This window comes from Anas platyrhynchos, chromosome 3 (genome assembly GCF_047663525.1).
Source record: "Anas platyrhynchos isolate ZD024472 breed Pekin duck chromosome 3, IASCAAS_PekinDuck_T2T, whole genome shotgun sequence".
In the NCBI taxonomy this organism is placed as follows: Eukaryota; Metazoa; Chordata; class Aves; order Anseriformes; family Anatidae; genus Anas; species Anas platyrhynchos.
In genome coordinates this window covers 11,080,806-11,096,597 of record NC_092589.1, presented here as the reverse complement: position 1 = coordinate 11,096,597, position 15,792 = coordinate 11,080,806, and the positions used below count along the sequence as shown (strand labels likewise).

General features: G+C 35.4%; 1 protein-coding gene across 17 annotated transcripts in view; it reads left to right on the top strand.

The window, feature by feature from the left end:
* Window positions 1–15,792, top strand: part of SLX4IP (SLX4 interacting protein) — a 77,376-nt gene that overhangs the window by 5,565 nt on the left and 56,019 nt on the right. For 6 of the 17 annotated variants that reach the window (XM_072035295.1, XM_027453370.3, XM_027453377.3 and 3 more), the window contains one exon: window positions 366–423. The exons of 7 other annotated variants lie outside the window; for them this stretch is intronic. Coding sequence is in view for 6 of the 10 variants with exons in the window: in XM_027453377.3 (XP_027309178.1) it covers window positions 397–423 (27 nt within the window). In the remaining 4 variants the exon portion in view is untranslated. Of the gene's footprint in view, window positions 1–365; window positions 424–1,722; window positions 1,840–5,578; window positions 5,921–15,792 lie in introns of those variants that run through there. 4 more of the 17 variants (XM_027453371.3, XM_027453369.3, XM_027453368.3 and 1 more) reach the window with 2 other exon arrangements.

Below are 15,792 nucleotides of genomic sequence, written 5' to 3'. Positions count from 1 at the left end.
AACATTCCGAGTTTACTATGCTGCTGTCTGAAAGGTTGTTTAGGATAATTAACGTCATTTTGTCTCTACCTTGGTACTGGTCTGAAAAATAGTTCTAATTTTGTATTTCAGGTGTTTGTTGCTTAGTGTCCAAATGGTAATAAAGTTCTTTAAAGAAACTGAGACAAGCAGTGAAGTAATTCTCCTGTAAAGAAGAGTTTTCCTTGGGTTTCTTAAAGCAGAGAATATAGTACGAAGAGCAGCAATAATGGGGAAAAAGAGTAATAGATTTAAAAACATTCCCTGTTGAATAATATCCTCTCTTTTCTGGTATAGAGATATGAGTTTTTCCTAGTGCTGATCATTTTTAATTGTTATTTTTATAGGACCAGTTTACATTGAACAGTCATAACAGTCATGGCATCCAACAAATTTGTCATTAAGGTAAGTGGGATGTTATAGCTTTCACTTAACAAGAAAAGGAAAAGATACTTCGTGATACTGCTTAGAATGTTTGTATGGTGTTTTAAAAAGCTGATGATGAAGAGGTGCATCCTTCAGGCCTATGGTCGTGGTAGCATATTTTGTATCAATGTTTCTACCTTTGGAAGCAAATTTCTTGGATTGCTGGCACAGTGCGTCTGAGGTCAGCTGAATATTAGAGTCATGTAACTAAAAGTGATTAGTTGTGTAGCTGGAAACTGCGTGAATTCTTGATAAAACAGTATTTGCTACCAGACTTAAAATTTAGCATTGATTCTTCTTGTACTGTAGGCTTGCAATATTATTTGTATAATTCCCAGATAATCTAGGAATTCGTGGTTTAAGGGCTGTATTTTTCTTAAACGTTTTTTATCACATTTGACTCTTCGTTTTCATCTTTTCTTGCCTCTCTTTCCATTCTCAGGGATTAGTTATTTTATATCTGGCAAAATGCTGTTATGGTTTTATTTGCAAACAATCAAATTTAGTTATACATCTGAAGTATGACGCTTCTCAAAACATTCTGTAATAACTATGCTAAAAGAATTACAAAGTGCTATAACTGTATCAGTTTATTAATAGCTAAACTAATTGCTTAGTAAAAATTGTGAAGCCTTCTCTTTTGGACCATCTTTCTTACTTCTGTTTGCACATGTACATCTGGGGTAGTGCATTTCTGAATGGTTAGAGCAGTTTTCTTAACAGAAGAGACTTTTTTTTTTTTTTTTTGGATTACAGCTACAAATATCTTCCTGGCTGATCTGGCTGTGGAAGCTGTTGAATCTTTTTTTTTTTTTTTTTTTTTTTTGTGGGTAACAAGCAGACAAATTTTAAAATTATATATATATATTTGCTATGGAGTACAGTCTGTTCTTTTCTGTGGAGAAGTTACCTTATTTAGTGGGACACTTACTTAAATCTTTTTAATGTTTTAATGTGTTTGTAAACCTTAAATTGATATTATCATGTCTTTTTTTTTTTCCGTGTTCTCCTTTATTGACATACTGTTCAGTACTTCTCAATTAGGGTAGGAGTTAGGAGGAGTATCTTTGATTTTGAGCTCATTTTATTTGATATGCTGACTTCATATGCTGCTGGTGTATTGACAGGAGAACAAAAGGAGCTGGGGGTAAAGCTATTGTTTTTCTCAGCTGCTATCTCTTGATATCATTAATAGTAATGCAAGTGGTATGAGTTGAAGTATCTTTGCTAGATAAAAAGGCCTAAGATGATTGGTTGCTGACCTGCGTTATTACAGTTTGCTGATTCAGCATAGGCACTTCAGTGTTACTCAGTATGTACCCTGGTAATCACTAAGTACTTTAATATCACCACCTGAGCAGATGGATTCATTTCACATTGAGCTTGAATTTGTAGGTAAGCAATATGATAGGTACAGCTTTTGAGATACAACTTAATTTTCTTCCCACTAACCTTTAAGAAATGAAGATTAATTTTTGCATGCACAGAATGTTGAAAATTAACTCATATTGACTTTACATTGCATATTTGATACATTTTATTCAAGGCAAATATGTAAAAAGCTAATGGGAATTCATTTTGGGCAGAGAGATGCATATCATTGTATTTTAGACCAGGGATCTTGTGTGTGAATTTTTGCTTTTTTATATTCATTGGTTGTACAATATATCCTTTTTAAAAGAATAAATCCATTTTTAAAGATAACCCAATTTTCACATGATTTTATTTTTTCAAAAAAGGTCCCTGTGCAGAAGACACTTCCAATGAAGGGCAGAACATGTTACCACTCCTCTCCACAGGGAGAGTATGGAACATAGTTATGTTTTTATTTTTAGGTTCCTGGTGTTTGAAATCGATGGGGATATTTTATGGAATCTGAAAGTCTGTTTCATGTATGCCGTGTCTTCTCTGTTCTCTATTTTAGATTTTTACGTTTTATAAGTATCCGTACATTAATCTTTTTGGTAAGAGACTGAAATGTGCAGCTTATTTGTCTTTTGAGTCTTGGCTAACTCGAACATAATTTAGGAGGAAAACACCTGTCATGTTTTTAATGGCTTTGCTTCTTAAAGTACAAGTTAAATCAGGATCTCAGTACCTCCAGTGTAATGGTCAGATGTTTCCAGTAGAGGGAGGGTTTGGCTTATTTTTGAAAGGTGTTCCTAAGCCTGCTTTTATGGGCAATTAAAAGCGAATGGAATAAAATAATTGATGCTGTAAAATTGCTTTAAACCTTAATACAAAAACAGTCCTAAACACACATTCTTTTCTTGCCAAATGGCTGGATGCCATAGTGCTGTGATGTGCAATAGATAATATTTTATACAGGTTAATTTCATCAGCCATTTTCAATTTTAAGTAATATTGATACTTCATAAAGCACTATATGGTAAAATACTCCTAAATATGTAAAATCAGACATATGAATTAAATTAAGCTTTTTATGTTGCTAAAGTATTTTACTGCTGTTCTGAGAAATAAATCTTAACTTTAATTGGTGAGGCTTAAAGCAAAATCATGAACTCTATACAGACTTGAAAAATAATATCACTAGGGCCTTGTTTAAAACTTTGGACAAACTAGAAAGAATTACTCTTCTGAAATTATGTAAATTGAGTTTATCCATGTGAAACTGCAAATCTAAATACAGAAAATTTTATAGCTGTAATAGAAAAATTTCATTTACTGTTTTCTGCAGTTTGTTCATTTGCCAAACACTGAAGACTTTTCAAGTTGTTACTACACTTCAATAGCTCAATGCAAAAGGAAGCTTATTTTACTTTGGCATTTCCTACTTTCAGAAGTTAAGAGCCTCTGTTCTATCTCAGAGTTGCAGGCCTTTGCTAGCATATATCTTAGATTTAATATAATTATAGTTTGTGTTCCCTCTGGTCATCCAGCACATTCTGCAATTGATTTTTCCGTAGTGTTCCTTGTTATCAGTTGAAATTATTGTATGCTGGGAGTGTATATGAAACCCCACTTGGTCCTTCCTACTTAAATATTTTTTTTTTCTTTGTATTGTGAGCTCCTTTGAAGCAGCAAGCATTTTTCTTTCTTTCTTGAGAGTAAAGCTAGAGGTATCGAATGGGACTGGATAGGAAAATAAAAGCATGACTGGAATGTAGTCAATCTTCCCCTTTGTTTTGCTTCTTTATGTATCTGTTACTTAATTATCCATAATATAATGAAATCATTTCTATGTTGCTTTATAAGAAAACACATCATAACATTTGTCTGTGGAATATCTTAAAGTGCCCCATGAAAGAAAGTGTGCGTACAAATTATGTTGATTGTAGGCTGTAAGGGGTAGGCAAAGAGAAATGGAAAGATACATTCTGTTTTTAGGGTCTTTAGCACAGAACTGCTCATGGTACTGTTTTGTTTGGTCTGGAATAAGAAAATGAATTATTTAATTCAGAGGGGCCATTATGACTTCATTTTTTGTTTTTTCCATGCATCTGTTAATAGATGTCTAATGCTAAAGCTTCTTACTGTATCTCTGCTCTTTCCAGTGTGCTTTAATTTTCTTGCTACCAGCTGAAATATTATACAATGACGGTGTGTTGACAAAGATTTCTGTATCACGTATGCCTTTCATTCTGATTCTTAGATGACATTGAAGTGGTCAAGCAGAATAAGGCTCATATTTCTGTGTAGTGTGTCCAGTGAATTAGCTGATTGATATTTCTGTAAATATTGATCAAATCAAATATCTGTAAGTTAAAAATGCCCCCTGTGAGAAGGAGGGGCATATTTGCTTCCTCTTGAAAATTATTGGGGGGGGGGGGGGGGGGGGGAAACAGATTTTTTTTATCTAATTCTCTAATTCTATAGTCTGTTTCCCTCTAATGAATAATGGAGAATAGTAAAAGTGTTTTACTGCTATATTAAGTTCATAGATACATGAAAGCAGTGCTTTTGAGTGGAGAATAAGAATCAAGAATACTGCTTGTGTTTAAATACTTTTTTCATCTGTTGTGACTGTTCAAAGTTACTAGACTGGTACTAGGGATTTTTTTACATAAATAGTTTTGAAAAGTGTAACAATGTTTTCTAGTTCAAGTTGTGCTTTTTCGAGAGCACTCAGTTGAAATAAGTAACACATGCGGTATCTCTGTCCTTTTCCATGTTGCAAAGCTTAGAAACGTGTGTGAAATTGTTGTAGTTGGAATACTTGCAAACGTTTTAGTAAAAATATGCTAAGATTCAATTTTCTAAGAATAAACAGAATTTGCAAAAGTATTTTGAATCTTAGAAGTATGGTAGCAGAGGCCTCACAACTGATTAAACGTTGTTGAATTTTGCATTTGATGTGTATTGTGCGTTCTTATGCTTCCTTTATGGATCTTTACAATTTCAGGAATAGCTAAGTTAACCATTTAGTGGTGGTTTTCTAGGAATGTAGTTCTCCTAAAGTGATATTGCTTAGAACAATTATAAATACAAGTAGGTGGAATTAAGTATACTTCTGTGATGTTTGTGTTAATTTCTACATGCATGCATAAAATATGACACTTGTCTTAAAGAAGATACTAAGGAACCTGTGGGTAAATGCGAATTAAATTGGGAATTATTAAGCAACAATAGAGGATGGAGAAACATCTATTTTGTTTTCTTTCTTACTGTGCATTTCAGTCCCAGTTTTATGGGACTAGATATGGAATGACCACGGTGATGAGTAAATAAGTTCCAGAAGAAAGAAAAGAGAAAGTTGGGAGGTAGAAGGGGGAGGAAAATTGAATGCATGTTCTAATTCTAAGCCTCCTGGAGTCAATGGAAGTTTCCTGACTGACCTCGGAGGATTAATTTTCAAGCTTAAGGAAGTGATGAGCGGACGGAGAACTGAGACATTGAAGTGTTAGCAGAAAGGAAAAGGAATGGGAAGCCAGAGGAATAAACATCAGTAGGGGAAACACTGCTTTCACAGGGATCATTTTGAATGAGGAGTAAAAGGATGGTTCAGCTTCTATTACTCTTTTGGCTTTGGAAATAAATTAATCTGATTAGTATAAAAGTACTAGTTGTGCCAGAAATTGAGAATTTGGCTAATTGTGAATGCTATGCTACTGTGATGTATCATTCTAAACATACATCATACCAGGTGATCTGATTTTTTTTTTCTTTCTTTTAGGCATAGTAAATTTGAAGATGTTATCTCCATGACAGTTGACTTATTTCTGACCCAATTGGCCTTATTTCTGACCACCACCAACATATTTTTCACTTCTACTGTTCTGCTTGTCTGCTTGGTGGTACTGCCAGCATGACCCCTTAGTCCAGCAATGAAGGAAGAAGGAATGGGGAACTTAGAACCAAACTTAATGTCTCTCAGTCCAGCAAAACTTCAGGACTTAGCAGGAGTTACTGCATGGGGCTGGTGATTGTCTTTATGTCCTGGGATAGGCTTCTGCTTGTGTTGCAGGTGAAATTCTTCAGTTTCTTCCAGTGAGTTCAGATGGGGTTAGACTGGAAGGTAAGGGGATCTCTGTTTCACACAATACCTTTATGCAGTAGTGAGTAATGTCATGTCCAAACAGTTTGATTGTAGTGATGCGGTTTTTGCTGTTGGTGTTAGAATCATAAAATTGAAATTGAAAGATTCTGCATGGTTTCACATGGCCTCCCTCCTGGGTAATGTCAATAGATTCTGATGTGTGGATGTTATGTGGGTATTTGGGTTTTGAGTGTTCTGACTGGACTATGAAATAAAATGAAGAAGAGAGGCTGACAACACATTTGAATTATTTCCTTATGTTTCATCCATGTAGTTCAGTACTTCCTTAAATGGAACTTATTTTTAAAAGCAAAATTATTGCTTGGTTTCAATTCCCAGCTAAAAGCTTAGTTTCTGAACATTTTATATACTGCAATAGTTACCATTGAACTATGACTTTGCAGTATTTTTCTTGACTCAGTAGCCAAACTTTTCCTTAAATAATGGTACCACAGGATGTGGCACCCTATTTCAGTATTCTGCTGCAGTCATTGCTAAGCATGAGCACTGACGATGCTTGACTATTGTGAAAACCCTTTAAACTGCTGATAAAATGATGACTCACGGTCACCTGATGAAAACAGATTCATTACCATGACTCCAGAAACTTTAGATCCCATGTAAGTGTTTCACTTCCCACACTAGTTCTTCTAAAAGGGATGATGATGCGGTTATTTTCTAACAGTTGACAGCTGCTCATTTAAGCTGTGACAATGTGGTTGGCAAAAACTATAAATTCCAGACATTTTTTTTAAACAATTTAAGGAACTAAAATCCGTATGAGCTGTGAAGAAATCACCAACATTATCAGCAGCGTTACTTGGAGTGTTTTCTAATCAAATTATACGTCTTAGATTTCATTTACCACTGCTAAATTAAGTTCGTATTATGGTGGATCTGACCCAAGCCTCAAAGTCTGTGGGCTTTAGATCAGAGCCTTTAGGAGTATACTGGCAGCACACTGTATCTTAACTAAGGACATAACTACTTTAACTTATCAACAATCTTCACTTTAATTTATCCATCTTTTTTTAAGCTCAGTCTGTTTGTCTGTAATGTTGATGTCAAAAGAAGTAGGCTGGAAAAATAGTGAAACAGACAAAATAAAATCTAAATCAGTATTATTTTCATTAGGAAAAGAGTAAAAAGCCAACCTAACAAACTGTTTTGACAGTTTGTGATTACTCAAGCATTGTGAAAAGATAAAGCAAAAAAAAAAAAAGTGAAAAACATGAAATGAAAGTTTATGATTCTGTTACAAAGTAGACAAAGGTAAGACTTAATTGCTGGAATTTAATAGTGCTCGACAAGTAATTGAATGTGGGGTAGCATGGCATGGCTAATTCATTTGTAAATGATCAGGAGTTCCACTAGTGACTTTTATCTTAAACTAGTTTTCTTCTTTTGACTGGAAACATTTTTATTTTTAAGTGCTATGAGCTACCATACTTAAGGAAATAAAAGTATCAAGTGATTTCAAATTTATGTGATTAAAACTTGTGCTAAAATGGATAATGGTCAGTTTGTGTATGGGACCAATACAAAAATGTTTGTTTTTAAACAGATACTAAGTAAAATTCATGATTTAAAAGTTGACATGTAGGATCCTATGGTATTGTAGTTACATCTCCATTTCTGTTCTTTTTTTTTTTCTTCTGTTGTCTCATTTCAAACTTAGGTGGTGGACATGATCTATCTGTTTGGTGCTAAAATCTGGTACCCATCTAATTTGAAAATAATTATCAGATCAGAACTGAATATTCAGTTCAGATATTAAGGAAAATACTAGAAACAATATAACTTTCTAATATGTTGTAATATCAGTCGTACAAATGCTGTTAAGAAGTCACATAGGGGACAATCATGGCTTTTTCTTTTTAGTCCCTGAAAACTCTCTTCTCCATTTTTATTACCACAGATAAAATGGTAATGAAGAGCAAACATTTGCAGATTTAATAATGACAGTTAAAAATAATGACAGAAATGCATTTGAAAAACTGTATAATATGGTGTGAAGTGGTATCTTAATCAACAGACAAGAACTCTTACTGCAGAAGTTCTGCAGTTTGTCTGTATTAGAGCCCTTGTATATTTTTATCCCTAGGTTTTTTTTAATAGGATAGAATCTGTCAACTTTTGCATTTGTGTGATTTTACTTGGGCAAATCAAGAGAGAATAAATGCCTTCATATAATAAATAAAAATCCCAGTAGCTGTATAGGTGCATTTAGTCATGGAAATAAATGTTTAATGAAGGTAGCTTTTGGAAGCTTACTCCGTCTGCTGTACCTTTGCATATCAAACTAATCTGTTTTGTTTCCTCGCTTCCTAGAACACAATATTTTTAACAGGGCCTCCGTGAACACAAACTCTGCTTACTACGAAAGTGTCTGTAGTTGAGAAATTTTCCCTTGCGGAAGTGGGAAGAGAACAGTTTGTAGTTCAGATCACGTGCAGATAATTTGAAACCAAAAACTTAACTGCAGTGACTTGAGTGCTTTAAGATCATCTTTTCCTGTTGCTGTGTACACTTTGCTAGGGAAGTATGGTCCTTTTATGAAACCTTAAGGCCAAGTGCTGTCTGTCTTGTTTTGTACTTTCTTGTCTTTGCCTCATCTTTCTTTGAGGCCTCTGCTATTTCAGCTATCTGTACTTTTTACAGACAGATCCTCTTGCTTGAAATCCTGAGTCTACAACCTTCAGCTTTTACCTAGATTTTTTTTCCTTTTACTATGTAACTTGCCATGTATGTCTGAAAGAGCATTCAAGTGGGGAATCACTGTTCAAATGCTGTATCAAATATTCTTTGAAGTATAGGTAGTTGTTAGTATGAGGGGGAGTGAGGAAGAGATCAGAGGAGGGGAAGATTGACATAATATCACTGATTTCCACACGAGAAACAGACAGAACATTTTGATGTGACCACAGAACATTTTCTTGGCATTTTAATGTTGCCTCTGACAGGAGTTTGAGGGTGTCTGTGGAAGTGTGTTCAGAACTCTATCATCACTTTGCTCTGAAAACCTGTGCAGTAACAAAACTAAGCTAAACTCAAACCCAAGTGCAAGGTCCTCTTTGGAAGGCCCTGCTTAGTTTCCAGGAAGTAGTGAGGTGTCTGGCATATCTGACATCACTCAGCTGATGAAACAATAGTTTATATAAGATGCAGTTAAATCCCACCTTTCAAGTTCAAGCCAATATTCTCCTAGTTTAAACTCAGAGAATCATCTTTGTTCATTGAATATACCAGTGATTTAATAGCACTCATAATTAACCAAATATACGTGATTGTGGTTTATCCTGCTTTGTATCATACAGATTAAGATTGATAGAAGCATATAGCTCTGAACATAAAATATTTGCTGAACTAAAGAGTTGGGAAAGGGCTAAGTCTTGGGCCATTAAGGATGTTCTGTTCAATGCCAAGATCTGAGGATTTGACAGTTAGTAGGGTCATGCAGTGTATAACTTTCCCTTCTTTATTTTTACATTCCTATAGTAGAAATAAAATAAGAAGGTGAGTAATATAAGTAGCACTACCACAGTGCATTGCCTTGCAATAATATGGTAATCTCCAGTAATGGAAAGGAAGCTTATAAAGAGATTCAGTACTGGCCATAAGTCTTTGGCTCTTACTTTGCTGGGTATTAAATTGTCATGTAGTTGCAATTTGTATCTCAGATTTTACAAACAATTTAGATGGTAGGAGTAAGTCTGGTAAGTCTAAAGTTGAATATGAAGCCCACAATTAAAAAGCTCTTGCCTCCAGTAAGTGTCTAGTAGCAATTGTACTGTAATATGAAATAGACTCAACAGCTGTGATTGGTGGTTAAAATATTTCTTAATACTTATAATCAATAAATACATTAATAGATATCCAGAGAGATGGTAGTACTGAGGATGAGAAGGAGTTTTTCTCTAATGGACTGTTGCTAATGTAAAGTTCAATTTTTCTTTTACTCCAAAAGCTTTTGAACGTTAGCAGGAATTAAGTAGTTCTGGTAGTCTGGTTCTGCCTTATTTAGCACAGTTTGCGCTGAGCCCAGGTCTAGCTGTTACAAGTTTATCCAAGTTGTTTTGGATATTAAATGAAAATTATAATTTGACAGTTATCATTTAAAAAAAAAAAAAAAAAAAAAAAACACAAAATTTGTTTTTGGGCTAGTCTCCAAAATGGTTTTGTGGCTTAGCAGCTGGACTATATGCTGGCAAGCTCTTGGACTGTGGGCATTGTTAGGAAGCTCAGGAAGGCAGTAAGGCATTTGTGAAGTTTGACTTTCAGATTGGGTGTCCTGACCATTTTCAGGCCAGGACAAAACAGAATGAACTGGGAAGGTTGATGCATTACTGTAAATATATTATCTTCACATTGGAATAATGTGTGTGGGTTTTAAGTATTTGGATAAATAAAATTTCTAAAAGAAAAAGAAGTAACAATTGTGGTGGAGGCAGCTCACAAGAGTGTATCATTTGGCAATAGGTTGGAAACCACCCCCCACCCCCAAATGTTTTCCTTTGTTTCCCTTGTCACTAAATTTCCTCAGGCAATAGATCTTGTTTTGGAGCTGTGATACTGTAAATGAGGTACATATGGAAGGAGTCTAGAACATAACAACAGAGACACTTTGGCTATACCCAAATAGCATTGTAAGTCTATGTATTCGTCAGGTTGTCATAGCAACAGAAAATCGTGTCTCCATTTGTAGCTAGGGATAAGTCTCAACTACAAAACTGCAGAAAACTTTCTCAGTTGAGAATATGGATTCAGACAGTTTGCTGATGGGATGGATTGGGGCTGTATTCTGTTGGTTTTACTGTGCAAGGAGAGACAACATATAAAATTGCAACATGAACTTCAGCTTTTTATTATTAAGAGCTGAGAAACTGAGAACTTCAGCATCATCACTAGCTGTGGGCTCTGTTGTATGGAGCTTCCTGGAACTGTGCCTGAACAGTAGTAAAGAGTTGTGCCTACTGCTCAGACAGTATAGAGGCTCCTGGGATAGTTTAAACTTTTGTCCTCCTTCTTAGTCTTCTCTGTAAGAACTGTCTGTCCCTTCACACCAGTCTTCTGCTATGTAGATACTAGTGTTTTGAAATCAATGCTAAAGATAGTTTTAGAATTGGCAATGTAATGCTATGTAAGGGGGTAAGCTGTATGAACATCAATTTTATAGCAATGCCCAAATCAAAATCTTTACTGCTGCTGACTGTTGTCATACAGGTACTTTATTTTTGAAATACTTAATTTTTCTTTAGATTCCAACACTATTCTAGGGTGCTCAGATATTAGGCCAGTTTTGTTTAAAATGTAGTGTCATTTAAACATAATGCTCTTCATTATCTTACTAATGTGGTGAAAAACAGCAAGTTTGTTTTCCCTGTTTTTTGTTGGGATTATTTGTTTTATGGCAATTCCATTGTGGACTGTACAATGAAGTCTCCCATTTACTTGAGATGAGGACTTTTTTTCCATGATGTGAAGAGACCCTCTGAAAATTCTTTTCTGAGAGATCATTCTCAGCAGTGAAGATCTGCTGTGGTTTTACTTTCATGTTTGCAACATTGCTGTAGAGAGACTATTTTAAGTCTTCCCCTGGTTCTGCTAGAAAGTAAAATGAAAAGGGTCAGGACTGTGGAACAGCATGCAGAAGGTCAGTACCTAGTGGGGAGAGCAACTTTGAGATAAGCTTTCACTTGTTTAGCTGTTTTTGAAGATCAGGGGGTATGTTTAACTTCTTGAATTGTAGATAATCTGCAGGTTATAAGCATGAAAATGCAATAAGGTATCATTAGTATTAAAAGGAACAGATTGCATATAAACAAGTAATGGGATTGTGACAGTTATGCTGCTAGCTAAATGGAAAGAGAATCTGTCACGGAGTACTTGGGTATGCTGGAGTTTCCCTCTGTGATTTCCACAGGAAGCATCTGCAGTCTGATTTTATACAGAATAAATTCCCAGTTAGGTCTGTCTTTGTTGCTTGCAGCTGTCTTGAGCCAATCCATTAATGTTTCTGGACTAGAGCAGAAGCTGAATGTTTACAAGTTATTCCATGATGAAGAAATGAGTATCATAAAGCTTTATTTAGCTCATGGAATTGTTAAAGAGCCCAGTCATGGTGAGATACAGTTCTTGCATTCCTTCTTTGATGCAAGATAAAGTTTATAGTGAGGGAAAAAGTGTGTAAACTGTTTTCATTCATGCTTTTCCAGTGCCTTTAAGGCATTGCTTTATTTTTTATTTTTTCCCTCTTTACTTTGGTCATTCTGAGTGTGTAAGAAATACTTCTGTATTCAAATAACGACGGGTAACAGCGCGATGAAACGGGAGAGAAAATTTGCAGGCTTTTGATGCCTCATTGCCGGCGGGAAGAAAACACCCATGGCAAGCCGGGGCCATGCAGCGACGGGGTCCAGAGGCAGGCGAGCAGCCGCCGCCGGGGCGCAGCGCTTCAGCACCACGCGGCCGCGGACAGCGCCTGCGGCGGGCCCGGGCGGGCGGAGGCACCGCGGCAGAGGCTGGGAAGAGGGCACCTGGGGAGGGGAGGCCTCCTTCGGGCACCTCGGAAAGAACCCTTTCAAGGATCATTCGCTCCTTGCCGAGTGAATTAGTCTTCGTAGGTGTGGTGGTTTTTTATTTATTTATTTGGTTTGTTGTTTTTTGTTTTTTTTTTGTTTTTTTTTTTTCCTGCTAACTTAATTTCTCGCATTTAGGAGCCATGCTGTTAAAGTCCTAGGGTAAGATGTTTCATAAATGCTTCCGGAGCACAAGCACAACCTCATTGAGACATGAGTGTCCAATTTTTAAATTTATGATTTTTTTCTCATCAATTTTTAACCCAATAATTTTAGAGAATAAACTATTTTGAAGAAAATATCTTTTTTTAGTACACATTAAAAATATCAGTGGGGTATAAACAAATGGAAACCTTAATAGACAAATTTTCCTTCCCTCTTTACTTTTCTATATACACAAATGAACATTTAATAAAAATAAAGGCAGATTGAAACAGGTTTCTGGTTACTTATCCTTTTAACCTTTTTATACCCACATTCTTGATGCAATCTTGTATGTTCACTCTGTCTTTTTTATGTTTTTTCTCCAATGAGTTTTTAGAAATTTCAGCTGTTCAGTGGGGTTCATAAATACATGCTGGAAAGATTATGATCTCTGCTTTTTATTGTTGATCGTGGCAGGAGAAAACTTCAACTAGTGTGGAAACTATTGATAATCCCTGTATTGAATGATTGAAGAAAATGTATTATTCATGTTGTGTACCTGCTTTTCAAAATTGTAGGTATCTTATGCTTCATTGCAACATTTAGGATTGGAAGATGGGACAGTTTCATACACGTGACCTATGCCATTTTTTAAATGTTTATATAAGTGTATGACTGGTAAACCTACTAGTTGGTCCCTATGTGTTGCACATAGCTTGCATCTTCTATACCCGGATGGACTCACAGTGCTCTCCTTAGTAAACTGAGAGCAGAAAATCTCTGTTTTATTTAAAGAGAATAATAATAATAATAAAAATACCAGTTGTTGCAGAAGACTTTTTAGTGGTTTCCAAGTAAGGCAACAGCAAATTAGATACTTAAGACTTTCTTGTAATGTAGCTGTGATATAATATTTAAACCTGTAATGAAAAAATATATCCTATATGGTAAGAGGATACAAGCAAAGTTACCATAGTTTCAGAATGTGTTGTTTTTTAATGACTGTATTTGTTATTTTTAATTTCCTGATTTCTTTTCCACGATTCTTTCCCTTTCTAAACAATGTAAAGGGAAGAAAAATTAGCTTCCTTTTGTGATATATAAGTATTCTGTTTACTTTTGAAAAACCTTTGTTTAAATTTAATATTTTTTTTAAAGGGGGGGTAAACATGTGGATATGTGTATGTTTTAACGCTCATTTTGAGACACTTTAATCTCAACACTTCTAATATTGGCAGTCTGGCATTCATTGTAACTATAATAGGTTATTTCATGCTGCTTCTCTTTATATTCATGGTTATGATACTGAAATGTTAAGACCACACACAGACAGCAAAGTCTCTAGCCACTTACGCATGTAAACAGTCTGGCTTTTTACAAAGTGGAAAAATATTTCTTGTGCACCATTTTAACATGATCAGCATGTTAAGGCTCAAACTGCAACTGTGTCAACATTTCTTTGGCTGTAACCATTAATTCTGTAGCCTCTTGATAATATGTAAAATGTGAAACTGGTTTGTTTACTACTGGGACTTGTCAGCAATTACTGTCTGCATTTAGCTTAGTACTTTCAAATAGATAATAGATCAAAGAATTATTTTGCATCATTGTTCTGGTTTTAGAAAAACAAAGGTTTTCTTGGTTTTAGTTTTCAGCTGGCTTTGGGCTCTTTAGAGAGATGTTTGAGCCATAAATTTCATAAATATTTTTCTTATGTACGTTGGTAGGCAAAGGCACAATGTATTGAACAAGATTCTGTATCTACCGTTTTATATGAAATTGTCAGAGAGAGGAGACAGGAATGTAGATCTCTTTCACGTCACAGTTATCTGAAGACCCAGCATGACTTTACCCCAGCTAGGATTTTTTCTTTTATTTATTTTTGTATTTGATGTAAGTTTTCAGCATTCTTACCATTATGAACTGCAAGTGTAGTGGTCACACATTTAATATTAATGCCCATATCATCTTAATCACAAAAAATCGTGAAGACTACGAACTAATAGACTGTTCTTCATTTCTTTATAGTATGAACCTGATAAGGTTAAGGATATCTGTAAAAGATGTTATATATACGTATAAATATAATTTCTAGACATAGCATATTTTCTTGGGTTTAAGCATCCAACTAGATTTGCAAATGTTGTGCAAAGTATCTGTTTAGTACAGCAATGGGAACACAAACTTTTTCTCCAGACTCAGTAGATCTTCTAGCTGTATGTTATGGCATAGTAAAGGCCTTTGAAAAACTGCTCTTAACTGTTTTTTTCCACCCAAGTTGAACTGATAACATGCTTGGCCTCGTCAACAGATGCACATAATGCATTTAGTTTATATATGTTATGTATACTAATACCTATGTTTTTTTTAAAAGTTAATTTTTTACTTATTGCTCCCTGCAAATGGTTTGGGGAAGAAAAAAAGTACCTACCAGCTATGTATTATTGTATTTTTTATGATACCAAACCACAAGCGTTAGGAAGTGACAAATTGCAGGTTGAGTTTTGTGATGAACCCTTTGCCACTACTTTGAAAAACATGCTCTCCAAGTTATACACATCTGGAAAAAAATTAGTTTACATTTGTTGGTAGAAAAGCTTTCAATACCTAGTTCAGAAATTCCTCTGAGAAAAAAATCTCAGTAGAGGACCCTGAATCTCAGTATTGCCCCCTGTATTACTGCAGACAATCCTGAATAAAGATGGAATCTGATTTGAAAGCAAAGAGGAGAAACTCTAGGGCACTAAGGGATGTGGCTTAGTGGCGAGACTTGCTAGGTCATGTTGATGGTTGGACTTGACAGTCTTGAAGGTCTTTTCCAACCTACGTGGTTCTGTGATTCTACATGGTGGGGTGGCTTATTTAAGGGAGCAGGAACAAGGAGGAGAATGATGTACATGATCAGTGGAGCAGAGATGTGTAGCTAGAGTCAAACTGAAAGCTGAATAATAAAAGGTGTAATGGCAGAGTAACAGATCTCCTGGTCGCCCTTTCTTTTTCCAAAGTATGGAGGAGGGGGAGTAAAACAGGAATGAGTATAGTAGTTTGATCATGAGCTAAGGATTAGGAGTAATAAGGGAGATCCAAACTGATGGAAAGTCTTGAGTGACGGGATTTTTTGGGGGTGGG